A 27,316-nucleotide genomic window follows, 5' to 3' on the forward strand; every position below is an offset into this window, starting at 1 on the left:
AAGCTTCACTTATATCTGAAACAAATCTATTTACCGTTTAATATTACGATTATCGTAAAGCAGACTGGTTCTCTTAAGCTTAACTGGGAAACATTTGCAGTTTGTTAAATTTTAAAGTCAAATTTAGAGAGGGATTCTAGATTTGTTGCATGTACTGCACTATTTGCACAAAAGGGCCTACAGAAGCACAACATTATTACCATGTAACAATGCCTTGATTTAGGAAAAACACTATTTCAAGAGGCATGAGTTCTCGAAGACCCATTCATTTCATATATGTCTGCCCGAAAGCGCTCTGAACACATATCCAAAAAATGGTGATCAAATACACACCTCTGTAGGTGAAAAGAACAGCTCACTGACCAGAGACGATGCATTTTATCTCAGTGCCTATTTGCTTAGCAGGTAAGCATAGATGCAATCATCGTCTATGAGCTTGATCATTTATGACAACATTCTTGATCCAGTAAACTTGACCCCAGGAAAAATTGAAGTTCATAAAGAGGACCTAGTTCAAAGAACATCATAAATGCACACACGTTAACAGAACAGTGCTCAAATAGAAAAGAGCTCCAAAGGTTAGAAATGTGATTGAATCTAAAATGTGATAAATGAAGTATTGGTCTACACAGAGGAGCAAAGGCTGCTGGGTAAGGAGCTGAGGGGTATTGCTGGGGAGTCTGTAGCAGCTCTATTAGCCGGTGGCAGCTCTTCCAGGTTCCATCAACTCTTGGGAAGACAACAAACCTTGAGCTCAACTTCACCCATCCTTACTTTTCCTCACTACTACAGCTGACACACTGTAAACAAAGTACGGCCGTGACAGACACATGGAAATGGAATGATTCTGACCACACATGAACAAAACAAAGCCAAAAATAAGGAACGCAATGTTGCAACTAAATATAAATACTTCTAAAGATTCAAAACATTGATTAAATGTGACCTCTGAGTAGACCATTACTTGGCAATAAAATCTCAAAAGGCTGAAAGGGAACAAATGGGAAAATTATCATCAAATGCCTTGCCTCCATTAGTCCTGAGAGGAACCATAGCATAGCGTGGTCTGATTTGACACATTAATCCTTCCTTTTTTTCCGCATCAAATCAGATACATTTCATTTTGCAGTGTTTTTTTTTTTTCATCCACATTGCTCATTTTATGAGACATGTAGTATAAAACATTTTCATTACACAAATAATCCTTTTAGATTGACAAACTCCTGATCTTTTACACTGCAGCTCGTGGCTGGCTTTAGCCAGTCCTGAGGACACTGAAGACACTATTGAGATACTATGGTGTAAGAACATTGTGACCCATGGAGACAAGGCATTAATCACCTTTCAAGAGCAACTCAAACTTCAGCTACAAATTAGTGCAGTCTTTATGTAATAAACAAAAAAACACCTATTCCATGAAATAAGTCGCACACAAGGAATTAACCTTTCTAGTTGCTACGCAGACTGCAATAAGATCAAGTATTGACAAAAACTGCATTTTACTATCCAAAAAATGTGTACACTGACTTTAGGACTGTGATGGCATTGAGCTTGAGCTTAAAGAAGCTGGTTGAGGGCTTAGTGGTGGCAAAGTGGGTTGAGGTGGGAGGGTTAAGGCTATATTTGAATCTTTCAAACAACCTCCCCATTTCAAGAAGCAGTTTTTAAGCCGGCCTACTGTCTCCTAAGCCTGACAGGGACACTGTGAGTCTACTACTTAAGAATAAACAGGACAAACAAACACCCTCATCCATAGTCAACTCTAGTTCAGATGCTTGGGTGCAGGTCTACTCTTACACATTCAGTCTAACATGATTATTTGTAGCTACCACATACTGATTTACAGTAGCATCATCTTAACGTACATATCAAATACTCAGCCATGATTTCTCCATAGTTTGAGTACACCACATTATTGTACCACAGGGAAACACTAAGCAAGTAGCTGGTAATGAAGTCTGTCCATCATGATCATTTACCCTGGTTAAGTCATTTTGGGTTGAAGCTGAAAGGAATGGAAGGGATAAGAGCTATACAAATACAGAGGTATTCTACCAGAGGTGGAGGGAACTCTTCAGTAGGCGTGTGTGTGAGGTAAAAAGGTAACAGAAAGCTGTGTTTGTCTATAAATTAATGCAGTGTTGGGTTTTCTTCCCTACCTAAAATGCTATTTTTAAATCGCCACACTTGACCTTAAAAATGACCTCTATCTGACAAAACAGTGCACAATAAACCCATGACAACCATCTCTATAAGGTAAGCCATGCACTGGGGACAGCTTGGTTCTTCCACAGGCCCTAACAGAGCATCTAAGGGGGGGGTGATAGGAGTTCAGAAAGGCATCCTCCCTCAAACCAAAGGAAGGCTTCGGGGGAAAACACTGAGATAGTGAGGAGCAGGGAGGAGGAGAAGGAGGAGAGGGTCTCTTTCCTCCGCCATGAACCCGAGCTCAAGCAAATTCACCACAAGGGGAAGGTGGTCGGTCCAAAGCTTCCTGATGGAGTCTCCCTTCAGCGTAGGGTTACCACCGAGGAGAGTAAAGCCCCACTGCCAGTGTCCATGTTGTGTCTTCTCATGACAGCAGCAGAGTGTCACTGATCAGCACAGGAGATGAGGACTGGAGCCTGGGCGAGTTCTTTCTTCTGACTCTCAGCCAAGCCTCTCTGGCCTCTGAAACATGACATTACAGACACAGAGGAGTGTGTTATAACATCTTAAAATACCTTGTGTGTTTCTGAATTTAAAACATACAGGGAATCTGCAGCAGGCTACACAGTAGCAGAACTGCTGTGCTGCTGTTTTTCCATCAAAGTGCTACTTTATGAAGGGATTGTATGATGTGAGCTGACACCATGGAAGTACTTTTGTATAATCTTATTCCAAAAGTCACTTGGTGAGATGTTTTCTTTTGAGTTTTCAAAGTCAGACTCAGCAAACCATCTAACCGGCACACTTGCTGTAAATTTCTTGTATCAACCTGATAATGAGACCTGGGGGCATCTGATACTGCTGATGATCTATTCTATTCTGCAACACAAAGTTAAAGATTAAAGGGTAAAAAGAATTTCAGAATTTCAGGGTCCTGCTGTTGGACATTAGCAGATGGTCAGGAGCCATATTAGGAGACCTGGAAAAATGCAAATACACTGCTGCCATTGACATTGTGTCATCACGGTCGTACTTTGACGGAAATAAAGAGGTGTGACATGCAAAAAACATTTTCCCAAAAAGTGGTGCAAGACTTAGATAAGAAATAGTCAATGTGATTGTCATTCCATTGCAGGTGATGCTGCACTGACAGGTGTAGTAATGGAGGATGCTCCTCTGGGCAGAGACCTGCATAAAGAACTACACCACTGTACAAGTTGTCACGCCAAAATTCATTCAGATTGTGGCATTATGATTCTTAAATAAGTCTTTTTCCCCCAGTGAAGAAAGACAGAGTACCTACATCTGATGGCACAGCAGACCTGGATCACGCCTAAATTTCATTCATACTAAAGAAAGAATTCTACAAATTGGTGAATACAACAACTTAAATCACTCTTGCAAACAATGTGAGGACACATATGTTCAAACTATGGGTTTCTGCATGAGACCCAATGGAAAAGACCTAAGATGTGACATCACACAGGCAACTGATGGATTTTGTTGACAAGCAGAAATCTTAGACTGCTGCATTAAAGTTTGCTAGCAGTGGCAATGATTTTAGAAACATTTACAGCATTACATCTGGGAGAGGCAGATGTTTTTTCTATAAAAATAAACAGGAAAGTAATTGGTAGAGATGTTAGAAAGATCATTTCTGTAAACAAATATGACACTGACAGGACTTTTAAAACTAGATAAATCTATCGTATATTAAAATGCTCAAGTATTAACATCTTCTGTTGGTTGTTTATAACTTGGCATAACTATGAATGGGCACGTTAAGGAGATGAGATGGAAAGCACACACTATGTTGACTGTAGCATATGTTGGAATCTGAACAGTGTTGTAGAGAAACGAGGCTGTGTCTTTACCGGTGAACGTTTTCCATGGCAGCTACCTCAGCGAGGGCAGCTAAGCTGAAGAAAGCAGGTAGCTCTTGCGGTATGGTGCTCCTCTCGGCCTCCTCTCCTCTGGGATTACTGTAGCACCCTTTTTCATTGCATAAATTCTGTGTGGGTAATGGCTTCTTATCCTGTTCCTGGTTCAGGTCCCTTGTTTTGTCCTCTGTAAAAAATAAATAAATAAAAAGGGTAAAATTCTGAGGAGCATCCCTAAAAATTAGCAGAGCTTTTCATGTGTATTTCTTTTTAGATCTATGAAACAGGGACTTTAAAAGTTCATACTTTTAAAACAGCATAACAGCACAAGAGGCACCTGTGTCTACCATGCTAGTAAAAATACCTATTCATAGAAACTAGTTACTCTTGTTTTATTCATTAGAGTGCCGGGTGTGCAGCACAGACTCACTACGGTGCCATTATGCAGAGCATAGGGCACACTATTGCTATTCATCATAACTATTCCTTATTCTTCTCATATTTTTCACTGAAGAACTCTTCCCGCACTGTTGTCAGCACAGCCGCAAAATGTACATCAAAAGTTGCAGCTCAATAGGGAATAGTGTGCTATGTCTTTTCTCAGATCAGACCAACAGAGGGTGTGTGCGGGGCGGAATGTTAGACCTAGAGCCGGTGTTATCTTCGCCAGAGAGCAGAGGAGTTTGAAAATCTCCTATGAAATCTCTTATTAAACTTGCTCACACTGACACAGTTTCCATTCCACACACATAATTCATACATCACAATGCAGGAAAATTTCTTCTGGTCACAGAAATGAGAGTGAATGAGACATTTGATGGGATGTCTTGTTGCTTTGAGGCTGTGACTGCTTCTGTAGTTATGTTATTTTGATCAGACACATAAATGTGGGACTTTTTAAACTGCAATATGTCAGTTATTTCTTTTAACTATATCCACACAAATTACATTTTCTAGTTCTGATTAGTGTTTATTTACTTTATTAGGTATTAAAAGTAACTTATAGATTATGTTGTTACCTCCCACCCCAAAAGAAAGAAATAAGCTAATATATCGTTAGTATATCAGAAATACTGACTTAGGTTGCAATAATCAATGTGGATGGATCATTTTAAATGTGCACATATATTATAACTTGTCTGAACAAAACCCTTTGTAACGTCAACTCTGTGAGACTAGTCTGAAGTACTTCCTCTGTTGGAAACACTTTGTCGCTGGCTAGTAATCTCTTAGTTCCAGTTTCATTCTACAATTTTACATAGTGAGGGAACGTCTGGCTAAAACTAAGTCTTTAGACATGAGACAGATACAGACAAAACTTTCTAATCCTACACTAACTGATCAGTAATTTAATCATTCATCACTCACCCTCGACTGGAGACACGCTGCCATCAGCTGTGCGCACTAAGTGTGTGATCTTGGTCTTCCTAGCCTTCCGCTTCTGGCTCCCAACTAGCATCTCCATACTAGTTGTGCCCTGGACATCTGAGCACATTATGGCAACAGGGGCACATGATTTGGCTTTTGAAGCTGAATCTAGCATGGTGGGATCACTCTGTGCCACTGTTGTGGAGAAAAGGTTCAGAATAGATTTCAGCGATTTGGCTTAAGCACACAGGCAGTAATGAAAGTCAATGACACAAATGTATCTCAGGCCTCTTAACAAGAAATTGACTGTTGAGGTACACAGGCCTCAACAGTCAATTCTTAATGAACAGTACTTATTAATTCTTGATAATATAAATAGAGCAAGTTGAAATATGTGAGTGTAGCACATACATTACAGTACATAGTCCATACATTTTACAAAGTCAGTGCAGAGTAACTTTCGGAGTAACTCAGCCTTGTTTATGATAAATAATGGCCTTTTTTGTTCTTTTAAGGTAAATTCTGCAATTCAAGTTGTTTCTCATTTAAGGGGATTTAAAGTAATAAACCAGATATTCAAAGTGTTGCATAGAAAATGTGGTAATGGATAAATGTTAGAGGACTCTTTTAAATACCTCCGAACATGTTCAAATCCCTTACTTATAATGCACAAACATCAACATTCTAGTTCACCTTTGTCCACTGCACCTGGTTTCTCCTTTTTGTGTTTGTGCTTCCTAACAATCTTGTGGAATGAAGTCTTTTTCTGAGATGGAGATGGCCCTGATATAGCAAAAAAACAAAGAAAAAAAGAACATGGAAATGCTATGTTATGGAGTCCAAATGTTTTGTTTTAGCATAGAGAGAACCAGTCCTGAACACCACAAGTGTGGGAAACACAACTCTACAAAACAGGCACAGAGTGGGCCATGGATGAGATGAGAGCATATTAAAGAGCAGAAGAGTCATTGGGTTTATTCAGTGCAGAAATCTTTGATTTGGTCCTTACCTTTTCCAGCTTTAGAGACTTCCTCTTGGACAGTGGAGCTGTCGGTCTTCTTCTTCTTTGTGACAGCAGTCCCCTTCTTATCAAATGTCATTGGGCTATACTGTGGCAGGCTGTTAAACTTCCTCTCAAACTCCTCCTCCAGTTTCCCTAAGCTGACAGGTGAAGTTCAAAATTCACACAGTTGAACTTACAATCCTGATCTAACCTTAAAGACAAAGCAGATGCCAAGCTATCTCACAAGTTCTACATTCCACTAAGAGATAAGTATAATATCTTGGTCTAGTCCTGTAGGGAAGAAAACAGTGAGGACATCAAAACTACTCCTCTAGTCCTCTAGTCCTCTAGTCCTCTTCACGAAACACAAACTCACATTGACAGAATTTTATTGACCGTTAAATAGGATAGGTTACCTGAAAATTCTATAAAAGAATAAATAAGAAAATGATGATTAAACTTTAACAGCAGCCAAAAGGCCCATTCAGACAGGACTGACGTTACCGGGCAATCTAAAAATACAAGGGGTTGTCTCCAGATGGGACTTAAATTATATGAAGTTATCTCCAATAGCCAATGCTTGGGATATTTTCTGTGTTTGCTTTGGCTCAGACTCATCTGAAATTATTTCTGTGATACTGGCATATAAAGGGTTAGGTAAGAGCCTTGTGCTGCTTGTCCTCATACATGTTGTCATATCAGAGATGGGGAGTACTCTAGTTATTATGGCCCATAGTCAGTATAGTCAAAATTATGTGAAATAGACTCAGGTTGAAAAACTTTAAAATTTCCCTTTACAATCTTGTCCTTTTGAATGGGGGTGGCTTAACTATGACAAACTAAATGAACAAGACTTGTGAACAGATGTGCATCCATAAATCCAAGAAATGTGTTATTGCCTGGTGTAGTTGGGTTAGAAACGAGTAAAAGTGGATGTACAGATAATGTATACAGTAAGATTTTCATATCCAAGATATATAGACAAACATGGAAAAAAAGAACCAAAAGGGAGAAATGCTGAAAATGACCCATTCTCTCATTACCCTGGATATGACTGGAGGCCTACTACAGTCTACACAGATTGGTACAACATTGTAATAATAGGAGACACTCACCCCTGTGAAGACTCATCTTTGGATTTGGACTTTTTCAGCTTCTTGGGATTATTAGGTCCCATCTGAGAAAGTGTCCAGCTGTCATCACTCCAGTTTGCATCATGATCAGACACACGGAAAGCTCCTCTTTTACCTGCAGACACATGTGCAACATTTCAGACAAACAAGAAAAAAATCATGTATTAATATGTATTAACTACATAACATACACAGACTGGATTATGCATTTAGTAATCACTTTGACTTCAAATCAAATTGGATACCTCGGTCAATATTGGCTCTCAGTGAAGTCAGCATTCCCTCAGAAACAAGAGTTTTATATAAAGCGCCTTTACAGCTGCGCTCTGACTTCCTGGAGCCACGGCTCTCACTGTTGGACTCACAGATCCCTTCACTCGACCTCTCCTTCCCCTTGTCCTCCTCTTTGAGCTTAGCAGGTGAGGGGCTGCAGGGGGAGCACTGGGGTTCTGCCATGCTGCCCTGAAGGTCTGTGCTTCCTATACTTGGCTCTTCTGGTTCGGTCTTGGGACTAACATCAGTCATCTCTTCCTTCATCTCCACTTCAGAGGAACTGTACTGCCCACACTGCCCACTGTCATCCTTCTTCTCCTCTTTTTCCTTGACAAAGGTCTTGACTTTGGGCTTACTCTTCTTTTTGGGCATGCCTGTGTTTCCACCACCAGGACTGCCTTGGATCTTCTTCTTAGACTTCTCCTCTGTGTCCTTCCAGGCCCCTTTGGCCACCGCGTCAATTGTACTGAAGACACTGTCCACATTTGATTCTGCATGGTTACACTTCTTGATGATCTTCTTTGCTGAGCAAAGGATCTCATCGTTATCATTTGGCTTGGCCATCTCTTTTTTCTTGCTCTTGTTTTTGACACGTGCATTTTGGCTGCTGGGTTGTGGGGGGATGGCATCAGTGGAGGTAGAAGTGACAGAGGAGAGCAAAGGTAAGGGGGTTGATGTGTGAGAGGAGGGAGGACAGTTGTCAGAGTCTGCTTTCTCCTCCTTAATCTCTGGCTTGACTGGAGTTTGCTGAGGAGAGACTGTGGAGGAGCCGTCCTCAGGCTGAGATATGACTGTGTCCATCTTCCCAGCCTCAGACGCTAAGCACATCTTGTCAAACATAAAAAAAACATAACACAATGTTGAAGAAATTAATGTAAAATTACAAAAATTGACATACACAATAGATCTCTACATTTCTAGCCTTTTCCTTAACTGAACTGACTGACTACTAATGGTACTGCATATTCCTTTGTCAAATTTGTCTTACTTTACTTACTACTACTACTTTACTACTTACTTTACAGTGTGCCTTTAACAAATCTTTATCTTTTCTAAGCAGCTATTTATGTAGACCTATATTTGGATATACTGATAGGACATAATGCCTGTCATGTGACACAGAATCAGATTTATCCCAATAATTAAAAGCCACAATTGAAATGCATGGGAATTGTTATGTATGAAGCAATAAACACTTAATTTTCCAATACTATAGAGTAAAGACGGCAAATGTCATCGTTAACCGTTAACTCTTGTTTTTTAAAACATGAGTCCCATTTTTATATATTTTGGGTTCAAAATGACTGGTAGGCCCAAAAAGTGTTGGAATTGGTCCAGTAGATCTCCTCAGCCAGCAGGAGAATGGACTGCAATGGCTGTAAAATAATCCTTTGGGGCAACTGCACCTGATCAAAGTAGGTCCACTAAAAGTGGTTGTTTTGCCACTGACAGGCTCAGATTGTTATTATAGACCTGCAAGATCCTTCTTGTTGAAATACTAACATCGCTCTCTTCAAAGCCACCAGACCCATTTTACCTCACAGTCCCCAGCCTTACCTCAGCAAGTTGGAAGAGAGCGGACTGTCTGCATGGTTTTCCTTCAGGTGCCGCAGAGAGAGATGACTGTGAACATACAGTAACATGCTTTGTCACCTGTCATGGAATTTTTATGAGATCACATTGCTTAGTTTTTTGCAGATGCTTCTATAAGAAATTTCACCTTGTTTCCAATTATTGTAGGAAAGCCTAAACCTATGGCCTGTACCACAAGCAAGACTGAGGCGCTGTATGCATGAGATAAAATGGTGACACCCAATGGAAAAATGTAGTTATAGCAAGAGCTAAAAGTGATATTCAACAAGGTGAAATGTAAACAATAGAGTCACACAACTACAACAAGGGAAGGGGCTGTAGAAATACTACATGAGGACAGGAGAGGAGGGTATTGCTTCATATGGTCCACCTGGCTGAATTGTGTGAATTATTCTTTAAGACAGAGGGCATTGTTTTTGATTTCCAATTATCATTACATTATGTTATTCTGAGCTGCAGTGATGGAATGAGAGTGTAAAAGGCATCAATGCTGTCAGGAATCCTGTCAGGATGAAATAAACTCGTAACTGCATAATTAAAATACAGCTATAATCATAATTATGTAGTTATTCTAGAGTGGCTTTGTCCATGATTCCATTTTCCCAGTGATTTTATTGGCCTATAATAATAAGCAGAGCTTATTATGGTGATATACCTAAGCCCAACGATAGCTGAATAAAGGTCTATAGAGCAGCTTTGTTTGTATGACAGGATGTGGACTATTGTACACAATGTTTGTACATTAATAACTTATTCCGTAGGTTGTCAATGCATCTATGCAAAATACCAACAGTGTCACGAACAAAAGTGAGCAGAAAGGCTATTGATATAGTCTTGGAATATGAAGAGCTCCATTATGATCATTGGCATATTGTTGATGAATTGAAGTTCAGTCATACCTCTGCCAGTGGGGAAGGGGCAGACTTGACCCTGCTTTCAGTGATGTCAGGCACTCTGTTGGGTATTGTCCCACACAGCATCTGTAGATTGGAACAGGGTGAGCAAATATAAGTTGGTTCTTTTAGGTAGGTGTGAAGAAATGCAGTAAAGTAAGAATGCTTTCAAATATATAAAAATTAATCAATATTTGGTGTGACCACTCTTTTCAAAACAGCATCAATTCTTCCCGGGACACTTGCACAGAGTTTTTGAAGGAACTCAGCTGGTAGGTTTATCCAAACATCTTGGAGAACTAACCACAGATCCTCTGTGGATGTTGGCTACCTCAGATCCTTCTGTCTCCTCATGTGATCCCAGACAGACTGGATGATGTTGAGATCAGGGCTCTGTGGGGGCCACACCATCACTTCCAGGACTCCTTGTCCTTCTGTACACTGAAGATCTTTCCTAAAGACATTGGCTGTATGTTTGGGGTCGTTGTCCTGTTGCAGAATAAATTTGGGGCCAATCAGACGCCTCCCTGATGGTATTACATGATGGAAAATATCTGCCATTAATCCTGACCAACTCCATTTGCAGAAATGCAGCCCCAGACTTGCAAGGAACCTCCACCATGCTTCACTGCTGCCTGCAGACACTCTTTATTGTACCTCTCTCCAGCCCTTCAGTAAACAAACTGCCTTCTGCCACAGCCAAATATTTCAAATTTTGACTCATCAGTCCAGAGCACCTGCTGCCATTTTTCTGCACCCCAGTTCCTATGTTTTCATGCATAGTTGAGTCACTTGGCAGGTTTCCACGCCGTAGGTTTGGCTTTTTGGCCACAACTCTTCCATGAAGACCACTTCTGGCCAGACTTCTCCGTAGACAGTAGATGGTGTACCTGGGTCCCACTGGTTTCTGCTAGTTCTGAGCTGATGGCACTGCTGGACATCTTCTGATTTCGAAGGGAAGTGAGCATAATGTGTCTTTCATCTGCACTACTCCTTGGCCGACCACTGTGTCTATGGTCCTCAACGTAGCCTGTTTCTTTGTGCTTGAACAGCACATGTTGAAACCCCCGACTGCTCTGAAATCTTTACCATGGGGAGATCTTGCTGATGCAGTATAACGACCTTGTGTCTTGTTGCTGTGCTCCGTGTTGCCATGATGACCTGTGACATGAATCTGTCTTCCACAACCTCACCTTGGTAGCAGAGTTTGGCTGTTCCTCACCCAGTTTTAAGCCTCCTATACCGCTGTTTGTTTCAGTTAATAACTGTGTTTAAACCTACATATGAAACTGATGATCATTAGCACAGCACGTTTGGTATAACTGGTTAATCATGCACCTGACTATGATCCTACAAAACCCCTGACTCTGTGCAAAGTGTACTTTGCATTTTGTGAATCGATGAAAATAAACAATGACATTTTATAAAAGCATTCTTATTTTACAGCATTTCTTCAGACATACATGCCAAAGAGGAAGAACATACCTCTTCTTCATCCCCTGGAAAGGAGTTCCCTTCGCTGGCTGTGTTGGGTAAACTAGGTTTAGTGCTGGAAGGGATCTAGAGAGGCAAACAATACCGGTGTTAGTCGCTCTCTTAAATTACAAAAAGAAAACATTTTTAAAGCATAATGCATGTTTTGACCAACAGATAAAACATCAGTGATTAGTCTCTGAGGTGCATTGTAACAACGCAGCCATTGGCGGCCTGCAACAGCGACTTACCTCTCTGTTTGTGAGAGCGTGTTCCCCAGCTAACAGCAGCATGCTAAGGCCTCCCATCTTTGTAGGATCTGACAAAGAATGGGAGTAGTTACAGAAACAAACCTACCTTTTATAATGGTGTCACTGAACTAACAATATTCTATTATACACACCTGCCATGGCAAAGTTTAACTGTGGCATGCTGTCAGTTTTGGGCACTTTTTTGGCAGTGGTGGAGTCCTTGGTTGTGTTGGAAGAGAGGGACCAAACTTTTTTGCGGGGGTTGCTGACTGACTGACAGGATGGGCTCTTAACTGGTTTGCTGGTGGTGGGACACCACTTGTAGCCCGGGTTTGCCTTCATAAAGGCATCCTTGTACTGAAAGAACAGCCAGAATTGATTTGGTTACAAGCAAGCCTGGTTTCAAATCATCACATCTAAAACCAAGTATTTCTCTATAGCATTAAGGAAAACATGAGGAAATTAAATTAAAATAACACATAAACAACAATGGAATAAAACCCTCCACAATAAAGATAAATAATAAAACAGAAAAGACATGTTGGCAAAAAACAATGTGCTAGAATTAATGAAAGGCTTTTTTAAAAAGACAAATTCTGAGTAGTGATTGAAAAGATGCCACTGAATCTGCAGCCTCTGATTCTCAGCAGAGTTCCAGAGCTGAGGGGGCTTCACTGCAAAAGTGTGACCACCTCTAGCAGAGACCTCCCTAAGCATCTGAGGCTGTGCTCTGGTCTATAAGTTGGGGAGTTCAGACACACGAATCATCATCATTTTACTTCATCACTGACAGATGGAGCCTTGCACGATTTCAATTTTCAAATCTGTCATCTCTCAAATGCGTTGCATTGCATTGTGTGATTCTAAGCATAAAGTGGTGTTCATGCCATGCAAATTTCATCATTTATACATGGTACATAACCCTCAGATCATCTTCTGAAACTTCCGATTCAGAGCATCAGAGGTAAATTAAAATGGCATGTCAGTAAACTCAATGTATTATATGATTAATAGTGAAGTAGTGTCATTGCAGACACTACTTTAGATTCACATTTTGCTGAAGGAAATTCATGACATCACTCCTGAAATTTTCCAAATTTGGTTTTGTTCTAATGTTGAACCCTATCAGTCACAAAAGGTAGAAACTTCCATGAGTGATGAGGTCCTGCAAGAGAGCAAGTCTTCTTGGACTGAATAGGCACTATCCTTTGGTCTAGTATCCAGGCCTGCATCCATGACAGGGATAGCCTTTGTGTATTCTCAAAGATCCTCAACTTACACTAACACCAACAAATACCGCGTACCAGGAAGGTATTGTCAGGATGTCAGGAAGGTATGAAAAAATAGATATCACCTAAGCCTAGTAAGAAGCTCATTGAGAAAATAGGATAATGCCTCTATCCTCAAAGGAGTTCATGCTGTTAACAGACCCTACCACCCTCTAACATATATTCCAGCCTGAACATGTTACAACTACCAGTTAATTTCTGATCACTTTTCCTTGCCACATTCTAAATTCCTCCCTGCATAAAGATCTTTCTTGCTTTTCCCATAACCTGATCCTCCTCATCTTCTGCTCTTCCTTCCCATCTGAGCAATCCCGTGGCCTACATCATTTCCAACCATGTTGGCAGTCCCAGGGAATGGGCCACTGCAGAATGGGAGAGGACATTCCTGGCCAGCTCCGTGGTGAAGATGTTCAACACTGAGCTCAGAAAAGTGTATGACCACACAACTCTGGAGGGGGGCAGCTCAAGGCCTTTTCAACCTGAATTAAGGAAGAAGAGTGGTTGATTCCTCCATCGAGTTAAGAACCGCTCTTAAAACTTGCCAAATGCAAGTGGAATGTTCCTTCTCTGTGTCTTATAATGAACTTTTTGATGTCACTGACGATGAACAGGCGGCCCAGGAGCTCCTCTTCGGCCTGGTTGCCTTCACTGGGCCTCATCCACATTATGAACACACAAATCTGTGCTTAAATACATTATACGCACATATCCACTACTGATCAACATTTTCTTACCTGAATTTAATCTTCGGACTCTGCAAACAAATTTACAAGTGCCTCAGACCCTGCCTACCCAGCAGTCTTAGAAAATGTGAAGACACACCTTTAACTAAATGCATAACAAATTAAAACCACATCTATTGTAAAAAGGCTTTGTTAAACAACAATATTTCAAACCATTAATTTACCAATGCATTGACCAAATGTATTACACAACCATGAAATTAAGACTCAGAATGGGTAATTTTATGCAGAGCAGTGGTGACTTCACCAGTTATCAATGTTAATTATCTCATCAGGGCATCAGGATCAGTCAGGGTGTAATGGTGAATGACATCCTCTAGGCATCAGATGCATAAACTGTAACACAGAGATTACAAGTTTATCCTGCCAAAACTTTTGGAATAAAGCAGCAAAGTCCTGGGCTCCATCAGATCTATCTAAGCTTTTTTATTTTACTCTGAGTAAAACTCTGCATATGACACGTTGCCAGTTGGTTCCACTAATCAGTGAAATGAAAAATGTTTGAGAGCAGTTTCAAACCAAATTAGTAAACATGATGAGCTCTTCAGGCATGTGTGCAAATGAGCTGAGCCAAACAGTTGCACATTGTTCCGGCCCACTTCAACTCCGACCTCATGGGAAGTTACGTTTCCCAATATAGAGAAATGTGGGCATGGCAGTATGCTGATTGTCAATAGCAGGCATTGCACCTGTCAATTTAGGATGATTTTGATTCACTAACATACACAAGGCGATAAGAACTAAATTGACCGGTATACGCATGTCATGAATCCAATGTGATTTTGCATTTGCAATTATTTTGTGCACAAAATCAGAACGTTTCTACAAACAAATTAGTGAATGAGGCCTTGAAGGGAAAGATCACTGAATTTTGCCAAGCTTTCCTTCTCCATTCTCACTTCTGGCTCTAGCTCCGCATGCCCACAGCAATGCCTCAGACCCAATGCAACTCAGCTCTCCTCAGTGGAGCTACAGCATTGTCTGCCAGAGCACAGATGCTGCGGCAAGAACAGCCACTTTGTCTCCTCCTACCCAACAAAAGGCCAGGCTTGTCAGGAATCAGGAAGGCACTTGCTTTATGCTCAACTGATCCTGTATGAACAAACTCATACTGTCCATGTTCATCGACTCCAGTGGTGACACCAGTTTTATGGACAGTTCTCTCACCACCAAGCTGGGCATCAGCTAGGAGCCTGTCGTCAAACCAATGGACATCAGCACCCTGAATGGACACTTCCTCTGTTCAGCCACCCACAGAGCCACTCCTGTTTGCTTGAGTAGCCATTATGAGACCTGATATATGCGCCACACCTGTCTATCACCTACATATTAACTGATCTGCAGGGGCCATTATGGGATGGAGTCATCAAACATGTTCAGTGTCTCAGATCGGATTCTCATCTGAGTTCCCAAACGTTTTGGGGGTCCTGCCTGAATATCTGGATGTGACGGAGGTATTTAAGACTCAAGCCCCCTTGCTACCCCGTCACCAGTATGATTGTGCCATTTACCTCCTCCCTGTTTCATCTCCACCCAAGGGCTGCGTCTAGTCTGTCTGCCCCTAAAACCAAGGGCATGGGTACATAAATCAGACTCTGTGGCAGAAGGCATCATCCAGCCCTGCTCATCTCCTGTGGGGGCTTGATTTTTCTTTGTGAAAAAAGACCCTCCAGCCCTGCATCCACTCAACAACATCCCAGTGGTACACAGCAGGTACTCTCTCCCACTCATATCATTCAGCTCTGCTTCATGGGCAACCATCTTTTCCAAATTAGACTTCAGAAAGACTGAGGGTATGGAGGGTATCAAAGAAGTATCTAGTGATGCCATTAAGACTATGGATGGGTCATGATTTTTTACAGTATTTGTTGAATTTTAAAAAAACGAATAAAAAATGTATACGATAGCGTCTTGTTTTATGAAGTATATTTTTCTTAATCTTTAACGGTGACTGGTAGTACGCCTGTCGGGAGCAGTAGTTTATTATCATTCAATTCAAATGATGCGTCATACTGTGTGGCAGCACGTCCTTGTAGCTCTTTATTTACGTTATTGTGTATTAAGTGAATTTTTTTCATGTTTTTCACGTGTTTTTTAGACCAATGATATTGACTACAGCTTGGGAGAAAGTTGTATGTACACAGGGGAAGCACTCCTTGAGTTGCAATGGACTGGACAAAGAGTCAAACACCCGATCCTGGTTGAGCTGAAGAAGCCGTACCACAGGTGTACAGCTGGTGCTAAGCATAAGGCTAAGCTAGCAGCTAGAAGAAGGAGACAAAAGCTGGCTTTACCATCGATTATCACGGGAAATGTCAACTCTCGTCAACAAGTGCGACAAGCTAGAGGCACTTATTAAGAACTTGCAAGCATACCATGAGTGCAGTTTAATGTGTTGTGAGAGCTGGCTGAATTATAGCATCCCTGGTCACATCACTGTAAAGGAGAAGATCTGCTGTCAGGATGTTCAACTATTGGCAGTTGGTCTCAGACCTTACTATGTACCGAGGGAATTTCTCACATCGTCGCCATTGTTGTTTCCATTCAACCACGGGCTGGGTCTGGAGCTGCATGTTATGTCATTGACAATGCTGTTGCGAAGATACAGACCCAGCACCCTGATGCATTCATTGTGATATCAGGAGATTTTAATCATGTCAGTCTCACCTCCCATCTGACTGGCTTGATCTCTTGATCTGCTGTATACAAATGCGAAAAGCAAATGAGCACTATGCTCTCCAGAAACAACCATTAAAGTGTTTCACATCTCTGAGGTATTGTTCCTGAAGAACATAAACCAGACGCTCTAACCCTCTAGTCCCAGTGAACCCAAAGAGATCCTCCCCTCCTCCTGCATCACTGGTCCTGTCTCCTGGGGTATTGAAGGCAAGGCTGATTCAATCACTGCCCACAACATCCACTTGTTCCGGGAGAACAATGGAGGAGAGAGAGACGGGATAAGAGCTAATACCTAAGGCTGCTTCTAGCTAATGTCCAGTCGCGGGAAGATTGGCTGAATGAAATGAGACTCAGGCTGCCTAAGCAACAAAAAATTTGAGACTGTTTGTGCCCACATCTACAGACACCTGGCTTCATCTCAGCGCCCCAGATCAATCTACTGCTCCCAACGGGCGAACTACCAGGCAAGTAGGAACTGAGTTTACTTACATTACCACTCTCACCTTTTGTTTCAAACAAATCTGTTTATTGACATTTTAATGATGCTTAAGATCCTCTCTATAACCAAATATTGCAGTAGAACAATTACTTGAAACAATAACAGTAAACAAACAAGTTTTTAAATGTCCATCTGATTGAGCCATACATGCTTGCTGCACAGCAAGACTTCTCTCTTGCTTTGCCTTCTTCTTTACTACTAATATGATATCAAGCTGAAGTACCTCTTTAATGCAAAGCAATGTTCTATATTTTTTATAACCGGTAAAGCTGTAAAAAGACAACCCAGGAGCAGGTTGCAAACAAAGTTGCACCAGCTCTTTAAAGAATTCAATTTAATGTACCAAACTGACAAGGTACTTGTGGCGGTACTTATGGCAAAAGCGTAAGAGATTGAGAAATAATGTTAGTGCAAGTGTGAGAGTCAGAGTCTCACCTCCTTGGCCATGTCAGTGTATTTCTGCTTTTCTTTGGGCTCCAGCACAGCCCACCAGTCAGCCAGGATCTTAGTTGCCCCACGGTTGTCCAGGCGGGGGTGTTCCTGCCGAACCAGGGAACGGTGCCGCTTACAGAAGAGGAGGAAGGCATTCATTGGCCGCCGTGCCCGCTGTTCATTTGAGTCCTCCTCCGCTTCTTCTGTTGTGCTTCCACACTGCACCTGTGACCCCTGGTCCTGGCCACACAGCACTGGCTGCTGTTAACAAATTCATAAAGCATTAGGTGCAATGCTGGATCTTGTTTCTGTCCCATTTACAAGATAAACTGACATGTGTTGTTCATGGACAGACGTGATTAAATGACCCGTTACGCCATCAAACACACCTTCTCCAGCTCCTCCTCATCTTCCTCCTCTTCCTCCTCAGAGAAATCCAGAGCCTTTTTGGAGAGAAGTGGATGCCACTGCAGGCATTTGCGTTTAGGGCGCTTGCCAGTGACCTCCCCAGCAACAGGTGGCTCCTTACCCCTTCCTCCACCCTTCATGGTACTACCGCACCTGAAAAAACAGATTTGGCAGATCATAAGATCATGTTGATACACAACTCAAATATGTAAAACATGCATGGTAACGTGCATCATTAGTTATCTATTGGAAGCAGAAATACCTGCTGCCAATATAGCTTGTGTTGTACGTTTTTAATTGCAAGTGTGATAACACCTACAGGCAATGTACATGACCTTGCCAGAATATATTTTTTTTTAGATTTGGAATTTGATATATTAGTATGTCACTGGCTTACAGCTATATTAGAAGAAATTCTAAATATCAAAATGGAGACTGATCTCCGTCTCTCAGAAACAGATTTAGGCATTATAAAAGTGGGCTCCATTTCAAGTGAAAAGTCTTTTTTTAAGCCTATGAATTACAGCTTCTGTCTATTTTGGTTCATTTCAATATGAGCAGAGGAACAAGAAGAAGCCAAATTATCCCCCCACTGACCATCATTTCATTAGCCTTAATTTACTATGCTAATTTTCTCCCTTACTTGCCTTGGAGGATCCCCCCTACAAAAGGGCCCATGAGTAACACGAAGCAGAACTGCAAAGGATGAAGATGGTCATTTATAGCTGGTGGACTGGTAGTGACTTAGATATTGAATTAGATCTGCCCACTATGGTCTACAAGGTTACAAATTTACATGGTGTTACATGGTGATCCAAAATGTCTCACTGGGATATTTTCATCCATGCCTTGTTTCCTACACACTTGATTGGTCTTATGATGAAGCAGCTACAGGAGACACGCCTACAGGATTTGGAACATTCTTAGCCCTTTGTTGGGGATTCAGTTTGAAATTTCAAAGTAAAATGGTTAAAGAATATGTAGTCACACTGAGCCAGTGAGACGAAGACCTGCGAGCAACAGGCGCTGAATGCAATTTGGGTGAATCTCCAACACTTTAATAATAAACATAAACAAAAAGTTACAGCAGAAAGAGAAAGATTAAAAGTTTAAAAGCAAAAGTTAAAAGCGTCCAGAACTTGAACTGCCGAGATCAATCAGACTGGTGGTGCCTTTGCCAACACTGCCCTCCAAAGGCCACAGAAATGGAATAATTCTTGTAAAAGCTGTGTGAGCCTCCAAACACAGCAGTGGATGGACGTGCAGATGACAGCAGAACCTTATGGAATGTTACCTCGGACCACAGCCACTGAATATTTCTTTTAGCCTGTGAATCCATAAAAACATCAAAAATTCTCAAGTTTATGTTACACACTGCTTTTGTTTAGATTTAGCCACAAGTGCATTTTTCAGAGTTAGATATTTTTTTCTGTCTGCTTACATGATGTGATTCAGGGTTAACTAATATTAGGGAGGAAAACCGATAAGGCTTTATTGATTCTTGACTGATTCTTTTTGATTTATACCCGATCAGTTTTCTGTGTGGAGGAAAAAGTAGGCCTACATAGGTTTTTTTTGTATTAAGGCAGCTGGTTTATTATCAGTCTGAACACAGACTCATTATTCAAAAGGATGAAATGAAAGAATATCTTTATAGCATTTGTTTTTGCTCAGGTTTTCTGCTAAGCCTGTCTGCACGGCGCTAATGTTAATAAGCGTAGATTATTAACATTAGCACAACATAGATTATACCATGCTCTGGATTCTGATTGTCTGCTGGGTGTCCATTAAAAAGCAATAATGGAGACCTACTAAGTAGTTCTGGTGAAACTGTATGTTCACTGTTCTAAATTAATGCGCTGGCTGGAGTAACCATAGCAACAAGGACGCAGTCAGAGCCTCTGTTTACAATACCTCACTAAGTTAGCTTTTTTCCATCAGTGATTGTGACACCTGTTCTTCAGTGTCTCATCCTCTGAACGCCACAAGATGGAGACACATAAGCTGCAGGAAGTAGTGTGATCCCCTCTGAGCTCACTGAGACTTTGAATCCAATGATCACTCTCTGATCACGTCTTTTAACAGTTTACATTAATGATCGCTGTTGCACAGGGGCGAGCCTGTGATCTAGAGCTTTTGTCTGCGATCCTGAAAAACTGTCGATATGGAAAATCACGGCAACAATCCTGTGGAGTGACGTCTGCACAAGCGATCACCCCACATCTCATTCAACTGGCTGCTTCAGGCTGTAGCAGACAGTAATATTACACATGGCCATTCATTTGTTCAAGAAAATCTTCATAATGATTTTGGGACAGTGACATAGCTGGTTAGCAAGCTATTGTTGTTGTTTAACAAGCAGTGAAATTGTATTTGCTGTCTGTCAACCATATGCAGTGTCATTTATGTTAAACCTTACTAGCATAACATTAGCTTTCTAGGTTACAGCTGAGCCAAAGAGATCAATTAGCTGAGCGGACTAGAAATATCTCCCATTGCCAAGTCATATCTGTGATCTGTCCTATTTCATGAAATGTGCATAAGAACCTAGTGGGATGGCAATGATAGTTATTCGTCAGACCCTCAGGCATTACCAGGGAAATGGAGATACGGCTTGTGACAACTTTAGATTTTGGTTGCTAAACATATGATAATTATAAACAAATGGTCCTAATTTTTTTTCTTGACAAGTGACCATGGTCTAAGCAGGATAATGCCCTCCATAATCAGGAATTAATGGACTCTGCTGCGCGTTGGATGGTTCTCTGCCTCCTCCTCATTCTTTAATTCCTTCCCATTTTGCTTAAAAAGATGTTTCAGCATATTGCTGGTGTTTCCACCAATTGCCTATTCTGTTCAGTCCTCTACCGCAGGACTAACTCCTCTACCGCAGGACTAATCGCTTTTCCATTAGCTGCAGCAGAATAACAGGCACACTTGGTGGTTCTTAGGAAGCTACAGCCTTTATTCTTAACAAACTGCACATTTACTGCTAAACTTTTCCCCTACTGTGTTCGCATTCACCATCACTTTCTGTTGCTCACTGTCTCTTCCCTTGCCCCACCACTCAGTTGCCATGCGCACCTTATGCACTGTTCTATCCACATGCTATACACCTTACTTGTTGTCATCTGTCTTCGTTAAATGAAGCCACACTTTGAACCGTTCCTTCCTCTCTGCCATGAAAATACCTGTGACTTTGAACTGTCAGAAAAAAATGTCGGTCTGATAAAAGGAATTGATAAGCTTGGAGGCGTATGATTCCAACGGACTGGACAATTTGGTGTTCGATTCCCATCCCTACTTATAATAGACTGTGAGAGTACAGTTCCTGTTCATTTTGGTCTCTATTTTCTGTTGTTTATACCTTTTAATGCAAATGTTTGTCAAGTAATGACTGTTACAGTGACTGTTAATCAGTGTTTTCTGATCACTAGCCACCAGCTTATTACACAGTCTTTGCTAGCCTTTAGCTCTGTATGCTAGCTGTTATCTGTGTAGATGCCTATGTCTTGCTTAGGCTGGCCTTTGCTGTGTATGCTAGTTTCTCCATTACTAATTAGCCTGTTCTGTTGCATTGAATTTAAGTGTCTTTTTTCATTTCTGAACTGTCTGATGCCAGCTGTAATCACTAACACTAACGTCAAGAGAGGACGTCAGGGAATGCTTGTACAATGCCTCCTGCTATATGTAGGTAGTAGTCAGCACAGGCCCACAAGCAGGAGAACTCAAACTGTTATAAAGTAGTCCAACAACAATGTATTACAGTGTATTTGGAGCTGGTAGTTCTCATAGGACGTCTCTGAGCAGCAAACGGTGAAACTGAGTTTTCAACTAGTAAATCAACATTTTGCATCATCACTGGCTGCCTAAGTGTCATACTTCTGTTTCACATCAAACAAATAGGGGGGTGGGGGGGTGATCACACAAATTGAGGGACTGCTAGAACAGCAGTGTAATGGACATTTTGGTTTTGTTGCATTGTGGGAGTTTTTAAGAGCACTATTTAGTGTAGCGTAATAGTGTAGTAGTAGTAGTAGTGATAGTAATAGTGATAGTGATTCTCAATGGGGGTTGGGTGGGGAGGTGTTCTTTGAATTAATTGTTTGGATTTTGCAAAACAGTGTGGTCTACAACATTTTAAAACCTGCCAGTTTACGCCAGTGCCACTTGACAAGACAGTGCATCGTTTCCTTAGCAACAACTCTTACTTAAGTGTTTCTGTCAGCTTTCTGTAGATGGATAGTTTGCTCCATGCTGCCTTCACGGGAACAGGACGTCAGAGTGTGGTCTATAAAATTTCACCAACATGGCGTTCAGTGTCGCCCACTTCCCTTGTGAACGACAAACTAAAGGAGGAAATTAAGGAAATTAAGACTTTTGTCTCTAGAAAGCATTCATTTCTCCTGAGGATACACTGTGAACACCGTGTTATCACCGTGATTACACATTTACAAAAGGGATAGTCCGCTGCGGGTCTTTGCGTGAGAGCAATTCACCTGCCATCTGACATGCCGAGTCACATCCGGCTTGATTCCAGCTAAGGAGGGGGCCTTTACACAGCTGCAACTCTTATTAATAATATTTGTGTAATATTTCCTATGAGGTACTGGAGACACGTCTACCCCTATGTACAAATTTGAAATTTGACCCCCCCAAAAAATTGTCATCCGTCAATGCAAGTTCAACCTCATACTTTTCTGTATTTAATTACACTCGGTCAGGTGGAGGCAGCATTCACTGTAAAGTTACTAAGATTGGCGTAATGGCGTACCACAAGGTACGCCATTACGCCAAGGTAGGTGCATGCATGCACACCTTCCAGTAAATCAGTAAGTAATCCAGTAAAATGGAGGTTTGAGGTGAGTACTCAAACATCACTCATATAACAGAATTGTTGGCAGCATGTTGCGTGCTGTATTGAAGTTCATTATGTCAAAGTTTGTAGAGCTTCACTAGCAGCCGACCTCCATAATGGCTAGCTGCTGTCCTGAGCTCTCTGTGGTTACTAGCATTAAAATATTTGACAGAAAACCACCTTTCTGAATTCAACTGCTAATTCTCAAAAGTTACTTTTCAGTCATGCAATTTTAAAAACCATGTTTCCACTATATATTTTAGGGTTCTCAAGTTAAGATAATATTCAATATTCAAAGCTATGTTCAAGTTGCTCCAGTAGCTCAAATCAGATCAAAACATTCAAATCAAGTCAAAAACTCAAAATGTGCTGGATCAAGGTCAGATTCTAAATCAGGCCTGAACTTATGGGACGGGTGGCGTTTCTGATTGGTTGCTGTTTGCAATCAAAAATGACACAAAATTAAAAGTTTGAACATCAAATTTCTAAGCACTGCGATTTTTAAAAACTCATAAACATAATTGCTATACGCATGACTTTTTTGCTCCCTGGGATACTAATGATAATGACATTCCATCTGTCTAGTTAAATAAAATCTATTATTTGGCATTCAATGACTGCCATGAATAATGACATAACTAATGATATAACACAGACTAATTATCAACATTAATCTCAGGGAAGACAGCATACTGGATAGGGGGGCAGTGGCCCAAACAAGGTTGAGAACCACTGATTTAGAGCGCACATTTCACACTGAAAATGTAAATGCAGTGCACTCTGTAGCGAGCAGTGACTGACACTTTGTTTTTACTGCGTTCTGTAGGTAAGAAAATCATTACTTCCTTCCCCTCCTCATTGTTTGGATTTAAAGCAAAGTACGCAACCTCCATTAAACACACAGGCCAGTTGTGAAAAACAGTGATCCAACAAACAGAAGAAAACATCACATGACTTATGACTTGAATCTGACAAGAAGATTACAAAGAAAATAGGCTTCTACTAGTCATTGCTGTTGACCAGTGGTCAACAAGCTCTTCTGTGACTGGTCTCTATGAATGCTGCTGCACAACATTATCAACAGTCCCTGCGCTGTCTTAGGGCTTTCCTTGGCAAGTTTTCCTTGTGAAAAAGATAACAAGAACAACGTCACTACAGAAAGTGGTCATTTAGCCACAAACTTCAAGGACTGCTGCAGGCACACAATTCAGTAGTTATGGAGAGTGATTTCAGGGTGAAATTCTTCCTTGATTCTGTCATTTATCACACTTCAGAAGAAAGGGTTGCACAAAGAAGTATTGGAATTGAAAACTAAATATTATGATAACACCACAGTACAATCACTGGACTTGCTGTGGGCAGTGGATTTTTGACCTCAAACTTTTGGCACTTTTAAACCTGCACCTTTGTAGGGCTGCAACTGATGACTATTTTGATAGTTGAATAATCTCTTGATATTATCAATAATAATCGACTAATCTGGTTATGAATCCCAAAATGATTTAATTAACCTGTGTCAGCATCTGTGTTTAACTGCTGGAAGGTCTATTCTAAATTACATTTTTATTCAGGCTTACGCATATCTTTTGATACACTTTTCAGAGTTTGGCCAAGTTTAACTGCATCATTTAACCAAATATTAATTTACTTATTAATTTTAGTTGCTGGATGTAGATTTTAAGTGCGAGAGAGTGGGTCGTCCATCTATCAGAAGGTTGGTGGTTTGATCCCCTGCTCCTCTAAGTCTAAGACACTCCTCAAGTGTCCTTGAGCAAGACACTGAACCCCAACTTGCTCCTGAAGCGTAGCTTCAGTGTGTTAATGTATGTGAAAGAATAGTGTCCCCCAACTTAGATTCCTCCTGTATGAATGATGAGTGAATGAGGATGTAATGTAAAAGTGCTTTGAGAAGTCATAATGACTAGAAAGGCGCTATACAAATAGCTTTTATTGTTTTGTGGTAGTTGTAGAGCTAAACTGTGCTGTTTTGGTCAGCCAGTTATTGCCCCCGGTGGTTATGGCACCTGTACTAAAACAAAACAACAACACAGGGATCGATAATTCAAACCAGGAAAGCAAATTTGACCCAGCGTCCCCATTGTTACTTTATTGGTTTTTATTTATATTCTGTAACTTTTTATATTAACTCTGGTACTCACTCATTAGCTACTTCAGTCATCAGCTCTGGAGATGATAATGTGTTTAATTCAGCACTTACATGTCAGAAAAAAAAATCCACACGTGAAAAACACACGATATCTTCACCAACTATTCAAAAATTAAATTTGCTGGCAACCAATTTGGTCATCGTTTTTATTGTCGATTACGTTGATTATTGCAACCCTACCCAATTTTTTTATATATTTTTGGTTCAAAATGTCTCGTAAATAGGGCTGTCCCAATAATCAAAATATTACAGTGCCTTGCTTTTGACAAGCCAACAGCAAGAAACCACCACAAACTGAATATTCATGTTTTTCCCCAATACTGCCTATAAATGGCTGGTGATGCGCACGTTGACAAGAGAAGCAACTGCACAGGACTTCAATTAAGGCACAATTCATAACCTTCTGCTACTCCAAAGAATAGCCTAACAATAAAACTCAATTATATAGCAGTGAAATCAGGATAAATTTAGAAAAAAAAGGCACTAATAGTGCTATTATCGCATACTGCACTATTGACTCATCCTGAATAACCACAGAGGAAATTCCTTCACTGCAACAGTCCTACTTGTAGGTACATAAAGTTTTGGAATTGGTCCAGTAGATCACCTCAGCTTTTAACCGCAAACGGGCTACAGTGGTTGCAACGTAATCTTTTGTCGTCAAAGTACCCTCACTTACAGAGCTTGTTTTTGCCATTGACAGGCTCAGATTGTTATTCTAAGCGTCTGACAGCATTATGGAAAGGATCCCTTCAGAGATAGACCTGGAGGATCCTTTTGGTTTAACCACAAACATCCGTTATATCGCTCTCTTTAAACCCACCAGACTCCATTAACAAAAACATTCATTTTACCTCACAGAACATGGGAGTTGCTGGTCAACTGCTGCTGTGGTCAGTTAGTTTGGTTGTTATTGTGCGGCTTTACAAGACAGTTCAAGTTATCCTTCAACTGTCTTGTAGAGGACTGAATTTTCTTCAACTGTTGTACTCATCATAACAATGTCAAAATATACATAAGTAAAGAAAAGTAAAAGGGCACCAGGTCTATTCTCAGCTTCATGCATGTATTCCAAAACCAAGACATGGCTGTAGCAAAAATCCCTTCACAGCCATGTTCTCTTATTAATACCTGCAGTATATTTTAATGTTCTACATGTTCTACAATTGCTGAATAGTGATTCCTAGTCACCTCCGTCTATTTCCTTGTATTGGCTTTTATTCTGTAACATCTTTGCACTTGTTCCGGATGTCTACTAAACATGACACAAATTAAATTAGCAATCAATGAGTGAATGATTTTAATGGCTCTATTCTCCTGGAACATCACCCAGACTACATGCTGCCAGTGTTTGTATTTGTGGATGTCAAGTGGGAAAACAGGTATACTTACTGAAGAACAAACTATGGAAATGCTGTATGAGTGATGAAGATGAAGCTGCCACAGCCTTTGTCATGCAATGACGATGACCTATAAAAAATACAAGACACTGCTCTCAGTCATGCGTTATAGGGTCATCTCTGCAACACATTTCCAAACAACATGAGCTCGCTGCAGGAAAGAGGTGTGTAAAGCAACTTTAACAGAGCATTATTGAGGGACACTGCATACAGTAGCACAGGACCTCATCAGCTTCAAAGTACGGTGGGACATTTTGTCTGATCTGATTACCGATCACTTCAATCGTGCAGTCGATCCGCCCTTGTGGCCAAAAGCGAAACATGTAGGCCAAAACCCTGCGACCACTGGATGCACTTCATCCAGCATTATCCAGCCTAAATGAAGCAGGCACAGTTGCAGTGAGTGTTTTGCTGCGCAGAGCTTTAGTTGTGTTCTCAGGTAAAACTGCTGATGCCCGATCGGACTGCCGTGCTGGAGTCAAGTCTTGAGCTAGTGTGTCGAGCTTCTAGCGCACAATAACAGCACAAAATGTGCCAGGTATGCGAATAAAGCCTCCGTTTGCCAATCTAACGTGCTCCGACCTCTAAGCACACATTTTCATCTCGGTGCAAAATGTCGATCTGAGCTCTGACAAGACAGACAAGCCGAATGAGAGTCCATCTTGCTTTGGTTTGGAGGAGAAAAACCCAAGTACAGTACAGTAGTGGGGATATTTCACTCCTGTCAAACTCTCCGATGACAATGTCGTCGAAATGTCTCCCACTCCGTGGGAAAAACATCCACGATGATTAATTAAACTGGGGATTTTCTGTCCAGGCACATGCA

The 27,316-nt window shown here is 41.0% G+C and overlaps 1 protein-coding gene across 2 annotated transcripts; it reads right to left on the minus strand.

Annotated features, from left to right (window-relative positions):
* Window positions 1-1,096: 1,096 nt before the first annotated feature.
* On the minus strand, window positions 1,097-26,558 carry LOC139213028 (HMG box transcription factor BBX). Of its 2 annotated transcripts, none has more exons than XM_070843627.1 (15): window positions 26,483-26,558; window positions 18,047-18,218; window positions 17,661-17,915; window positions 12,168-12,372; window positions 12,016-12,083; window positions 11,777-11,851; window positions 10,298-10,378; window positions 9,363-9,428; window positions 7,778-8,633; window positions 7,515-7,647; window positions 6,406-6,557; window positions 6,090-6,179; window positions 5,397-5,591; window positions 4,023-4,215; window positions 1,097-2,670 (listed from the first exon to the last, which is right to left on the minus strand). In XM_070843627.1, the coding sequence occupies exons 2-15, from the start codon at window positions 18,203-18,205 to the stop codon at window positions 2,592-2,594; spliced, it is 2,607 nt and encodes an 868-aa protein (XP_070699728.1). In that variant the 5' UTR covers window positions 18,206-18,218; window positions 26,483-26,558; the 3' UTR covers window positions 1,097-2,591. The 2 variants fall into 2 exon arrangements, with proteins under 2 accessions (XP_070699728.1, XP_070699727.1); XM_070843626.1 differs by having other exon boundaries at window positions 17,661-17,918.
* Between the last annotated feature and the right edge of the window lie 758 nt (window positions 26,559-27,316).

Source organism: Pempheris klunzingeri, chromosome 14, assembly GCF_042242105.1.
Source record: "Pempheris klunzingeri isolate RE-2024b chromosome 14, fPemKlu1.hap1, whole genome shotgun sequence".
In the NCBI taxonomy this organism is placed as follows: domain Eukaryota; kingdom Metazoa; phylum Chordata; class Actinopteri; order Acropomatiformes; family Pempheridae; genus Pempheris; species Pempheris klunzingeri.

Excerpts from the sequence above, each read along its gene's own strand:
- LOC139213028 (XM_070843626.1), bottom strand. The coding sequence starts at position 18,205 with ATGAAGGGTGGAGGAAGGGGTAAGGAGCCACCTGTTGCTGGGGAGGTC. Across the intron at positions 7,648-7,777 it reads GAGAGCCAATATTGACCGAG|GTAAAAGAGGAGCTTTCCGT; the intron begins GTATCCAATTTG and ends ATGTGTCTGCAG. Across the intron at positions 6,558-7,514 it reads AAAGATGAGTCTTCACAGGG|CTTAGGGAAACTGGAGGAGG; the intron begins GTGAGTGTCTCC and ends TTCACCTGTCAG.